Genomic DNA, 6,000 nt, shown 5'->3' with positions numbered 1-6,000 from the left:
GTAAATTAAAATGCATATGTCAAGATGAAAGATATCAGAGCACATCTTTTTTTTACGTCATCCATTTAATGCCGTAAAAAAAAAGTTTATGATAATCTACCTAACGTGTCTCTCATACCTAATGTGTTTTTCAAAAGTCACCCTGAGCTCCCCCCGATACACATGTGAAATACATAGAAAAATAATTATTATTATTACACCGCATGAATCCATGAGATAATTGATGGAATAAATATTGTATATGTTTAATAATCATGGAACAAGAAATTAAAACTAATGCAGTTGATTGCAGTATTCAATGCAATTCTGTGTGACTAACCCATTACATACTAACTGCATACTAACATAACTGCAGGATTTTTATTAAATGTTGAAGTTGAAATAACACAGACTGATGACTTCAACAGATGCATACAACACAGCCTTTTTGGTGCCAGATTCGAGTTCTAAAAAAAAAAAAAAAATTTATATGTATATGTGTGTATATATATGCCTATGGAGAAAATTTATAAAATTTTTACTTCCAGAACCCAACTGTTAAACCCTATTTTTTGTGTGCATGGAATACTCAGATGACCTACTTCCTTTTCCAAAATGTGCAGTATTACAGCAAGAGTACACTACATGATGTAGTGTTTCAGACAATGCAATGTGCTCAGCTTGACCTTCCATTGACAGTTTAACAAATAAACCAGAAACAGCATCTTCAATTATTTTCAACATTTCTTTTTTGACTCATTATTTTAAATCGATTGCTAAAAGACAATTTTATTATTTATATTATTTTATTAAGATGGTGCACGCCATTCTTTGGTTTGAAGCGAGAGGTTTAAAAAGACTAATAATAGATGAACATCAGCTGTCATCTACAAATGAAACATGTCAAAAGAATAACACATGAGGGAAACTGACTTTAATATTTCTGAATTGGATTTCATTTACTGAAGCAGTGAATGGAGTCTGTAGTGGGTCAGAACTGTAACACTGATGTGCCCCATAATATAAATTTAAAAGTGACCCATTGATCTTCAGATCTTCAAGAGGCGTTGCTTGTGGATTTCTCTTCATTTCTCATTTTCAGAATTTCCGCACACATAATTCTTACATAATGCAACTCAATAAGACTCACCCCTTTGAGTTTCTCTGTGATCAGTCTCCTTATAAGAGATTATTTTGATAATCGATTAATCTTTGGTTATTTCTTCAATTAATCCAATTACATTTCCAGTATTTTGTTAAAACAGAAATGGAAAAGGACATAATGATTTGTTCGATTTACGGAACTGAATTTGCGGTTCTATAATCTCACAAATTTTTAAACAAAGCCTTAATCATGAAAAGTGCATTTATTATTATTATTACTTTTAGGAAATATGAAAAACATTTAATTTCCTTGTAAAACTTCAAATTTTAAATGATCCATATGGAGTGGTACTAAAAATCAGCCCAGCAGAGTGTAATGGTGACACCATTTAAAATATTTTAAATTAATGTAATATGTTTAAAATAGGATTATCACAGATTACATATTTCTTTAAACTATTCTTTTCAAAAATACATTTTAGTGTATGCTTATAGTAAAATCCTGTTTGTCACAGTACAAATTTACTGGTGAAACCAGACATTACAATTGGCATAATATGGACTATTAAATATCAGGAACATTGGCATTATTATTATATTCATCACTGTATACATTTTAATATAGTACAATCATCTGCAAGCACAGTGAAGATTCACTCTCGCCTACACACATTTTGTTAGATCAATTTCATTCAAATTCTTTGTTCTACACAGACTGCTGCCCAAAAGAAAGAGGGCTACTGATAACCACCAATCACGCTCCCCTTTACCTTTTAAGAGTAACAGAGGAAATCACCAAATATCTTCAGTGACAAATCAAATGAGGGATTTTCAATTTTTTCCATATACTGTATATCAAGAAAATGTCAGCACTGATGAACAGGACTCCTCCCCGTAAAGACATTTCAATGAAGAGAGCCACTCAAGTTATCTGCCCAAGTTGCCCAGCTCTCTCGAGACTGACTGTGGAGAGAGGAAACACTTACAGAACCTACATCCTCATAATCTAACACCTACAGAGAAAAGATAAAAGCACTGATAACTAAATGCTGATGAATAACACTGATAACTCTTCAGCTCACACATTAAAAGAACGTTTTTTACCAAAATAAAATCTGCCAAACTTTAAATTCATATGTTACTGTAAAAAAGTGCACAAAATGAGCAAATGCCTGATAACAAAGAGAACTGCTTCACTGCAATATGCCAAAAAAGAGAAATGCAGATTTAAACCAATAATACCATTGTGCTGGTATTCAATACAATAGCTCTCCATCTCCTGCCATATAAAGTCTGAAAATATTGTCAGGTCCTAGCCTTTTGGGGGCCCTCAGCAAACTTTGTGTGGGGGATCATGGCAGATCGGCGGCACGAAGCAGCTTGCTTAGTTTGCCTATAGGAATGACCACTGAATATTGATGAACACTCATCAGTTTAAACATCTCTGCTGCTATATAGGCCCTCATATACCGATGAAACTGTATAACTCACAGCAGTTCTTAAAAAAAGGAGACCAATCAAACACTTTCTGTTGACTTAGAAGAGTGAAGAGAAGACTCACAAATGCCAGAGAAGAGATACATTTTTACAACTTAAATGAGAAAGGTTTGAAGAATAGAAAAACTTCAGTATGTTTTCAGTATCAAGTCATCTGCTGCTGATACGGGAAGCTAACTGTTGACACTTCAGCAAATCTGCCTTCAATACACACAGATAAACTGTATATGCCCCTCGAATTGGAAAAGAGATAAAAAATTATTATATGTTATCGTAAACTTCCTTCTAGAAACTCACGTTTTGGAATTTATTATTTTCCCCCAGGGAATGTAAAATGTTGCCATCTGATTTCACATCACATTTATTTATTTTTTAACAACACCAGCTACTTTATGCAGGTCGAGACAGATTGATTTCAATATACAGTTGAAGAAATTACTCATTATTAATGAGATTATCAAATGGTCATTATCAGCTACAAAGAACAGGAATATTGACCATCACAAATGTTCTCTTTATTGTGGTCAAATGTTTCTTGACAGAAGAAGACATGAAACTTTAAAAAAAATAAAAATACAGTATGAACAGACTTCTAAAGACACTGTTGGCTTGTCATTAGCAATAAATTATTTTCTGGGGATATTTTTTTAAGGGATTTGGTTTGGGAAAGTCATGATTGGCAGTAGACAATGGCTTCCATATTGCCTTGTTGTCTTGAACGCAATGTTCTGCTCAATGGAGCTCATGGTCATCAATGATGCGGTCATCACATAAAACCCTGCAGCTGTCAGTGATTCGGTAAAGCCATCAGAAAAGTCACATACAACATTTACTCCTCGTGCAGTGTTCTCAGGGGTTTAATTTATGTTCTGGTCACAGTGATAGCCTACATAGCTGCTTCAGCTCAGTTCTTGACCATGCAAATAAGACAAATACACATAGAAAAATCTTTTTTTCTCAAAGTTTGTTGAATGTAAGATGTAAGTTTAATTCCAGAAGTCTTCACTGTTGCCCTGCAATTTTCTTTCATGAAAGAGGATCTTCAAAAGCAAACTTCGGTTTGATCATCATATGACTCCAGTGGGTACAGTTCATTCTCAGTATACCCCTCCTGACCCAATAATCAATCTCGAAAACTTTTTTAGTATTATGAGCCCATTTGAGCTCTTGGTTTGAGCTGAATTCCACAAGACAAGATAGAAACGTACTGTAGGAGTTCCAACACCACAAAACTCTACAGATCAAACATGATCAAAGATCTGCTGGGGGTTAAGGCTAAAGATCATGACCCTGTAGTTTGTAGGCCCCGTTTCTGCATGACATTCCAGAGTTTGTGGAGGTTGGACTGAGTGATGAGGTCATCTGGTTTGAGCTGCAGTGCACGGAGGTAGTTGCTCTCTGCCTCCTTCAGTTTCCCATTAAGGTGGAGGATAGCCCCAAGATTCATCAGAGCAGCGGGATGCTGAGTGAAAGTGAGAGTAAAGTACACAGATTAATTTCCCACCCTAATTTCTTACAGCATTTGTGTATCGGATTTCAATTCTCAATATTCAATCCTTAACTAAAACAAATATGCATTTCTGAAGAAATAACACAGAGCTACTCAAAATATAAGTCAAATCTTTTAAAGGCAGAAATGATGCAGTCACTGACACTGGCATAGTTGGTGGCCATGTCAGTAGCAGCTGCAACTAAATTAGCCACTAGGGGCAGCACTAAGGCAGTTCAATTATTTTTATTATTTTTTAGTTCACAAGACTAGATTTACAAACAAAAATATTTGAGATTTGCGTTAATGTTTAAAATGTAATGTTTATTGTTACACTGTAATTTCAGTTGTTGAGCATTAATGCATTACAGTAATCAATGGACACATTAATAACATGTATGAAAAATACCAACACAGTGTTAAAGGTCACTAACACCTAGCAGCTTAGATGCATCCTCACTCAAACAATTTAAAAATAAAGAACAAAAAAAATAAAATCTAAATATATTTTACCAATGTCATTTTAAAAAGGCATTATTTGCAGTCAGCAATGATTATTTGGTTGAGATAAAGTGAGTAATATTCAGCTGGTCAGACTGATATGACTAGTGTCTTCATCTTGTTAGTGTACATCTTTTCATAAAATGTCACCTGTTCCATCATTTTTGACCCAGAAATACATTGAGTGTTATGTAAAAAGAAATTCAAAAAGTTTTTGAATAGACATAATAAATATATAATTTGAAAGCTGACAGTGTTTTTTATTAACGTGCATGAAATTTTCCTTATTAGTGCATGAAACTCAAAAAATGTGTTTCTGAGTCAAAGTGACTCAAAATGATGGATTTTCTTTTTTAAATAGTATTCTATTATTACTATTGCTTTCTGTTTAAAAAAACTAGAAGAAGAAAAAAGTGCACATTTAAAGGGATAGTTCACCCAAAAATGAAAATTCTCTCATCTTTTACTCATCCTCATGCCATCCCAGATGTGTATGACTTCTGACAAATAAATCCAGTGGCTAAATCCATCTTCAGAACCGATGTGATAGGTGTGGATGAGAAACAGAAAAAATAAAAAGCCTTTTTATACTGTAAATCTACACTTTCATTTCCACATTCTTCTTTTGTTTTTTGTCTGGTTGGGGCTGGTCAAAGGTAGAGATTTATGGTAAAACACCCACACCTGTATTATATTGCTTCTGAAGATATGGAGTCATATGGATTCCTTTTATGCTGGCTTTATGTGATTTCAGAGATAAAAACTTCTGGCCACCATTCACCTGCATTGTATGGACCTACAGAGCTGAGATATTCTTCTACAAATCTTCATTTGTGTTCTGCAGAAGATAGAAAGTCATACACATCTCAAATGGCATGAGGGTGAGTAATTTATGAGAGAATATTCCTTTTTGGGTGAACAACTATGCCTTTAATAATATATATATATATATACACACTGGCAACCAAAAGTTTGGAATAATGTACAGATTTTGCTCTTTTGGAAGGAAATTGGTACTTTAATTCACCAAAGTAGCATTTGACTGATCACAAAGTATAGTCAGGACATTACTGATTTAAAAAACAGCACCATCACTATTTGAAAAATGTAATTTTCACACAAAAGGTGTAAACTACAGTCTTCAAAGACAAAGGACAACTGGCTCTAACAAGGACAGAAAGAGATGTGGAAGGCCAGATGTACAACTAAACAAGAGGATAAGTACATCAGAGTCTCTAGTTTGAGAAACAGATGCCTCGCATGTCCTCAGCTGACAGCTTCATTGAATTCTACCCGCTCAACTGTCATTGCTGCACGTGGAGGATTTCTTAATGTTCTGAACATTCATTTCAAATTGTAATTTTCACGTTATTAATGTCCTGACTATACATTGTGATCAGTTGAATGCCACTGTTGTGAATAAAAGTACC

At 34.2% G+C, this 6,000-nt stretch overlaps 1 protein-coding gene across 2 annotated transcripts in view; it reads right to left on the bottom strand.

The window, feature by feature from the left end:
• Positions 1-2,503: 2,503 nt before the first annotated feature.
• Positions 2,504-6,000, bottom strand: part of LOC127638723 (protein O-mannosyl-transferase TMTC2-like) — a 52,580-nt gene continuing 49,083 nt past the window's right edge. The window contains exon 12 of one of the 2 annotated variants that reach the window (XM_052120376.1): positions 2,504-4,042. In XM_052120376.1, the coding sequence (XP_051976336.1) occupies positions 3,863-4,042 (180 nt within the window). In that variant the 3' untranslated portion in view covers positions 2,504-3,862. The remainder of the gene's footprint in view (positions 4,043-6,000) is intronic. The other variant, XM_052120377.1, reaches the window with a different exon arrangement.

The sequence above is a fragment of the Xyrauchen texanus genome, chromosome 47, assembly GCF_025860055.1.
Source record: "Xyrauchen texanus isolate HMW12.3.18 chromosome 47, RBS_HiC_50CHRs, whole genome shotgun sequence".
In the NCBI taxonomy this organism is placed as follows: Eukaryota; Metazoa; Chordata; class Actinopteri; order Cypriniformes; family Catostomidae; genus Xyrauchen; species Xyrauchen texanus.
Note: the sequence above shows the minus strand (reverse complement) of the source record. Positions and strands in the feature narration are given on the sequence as shown.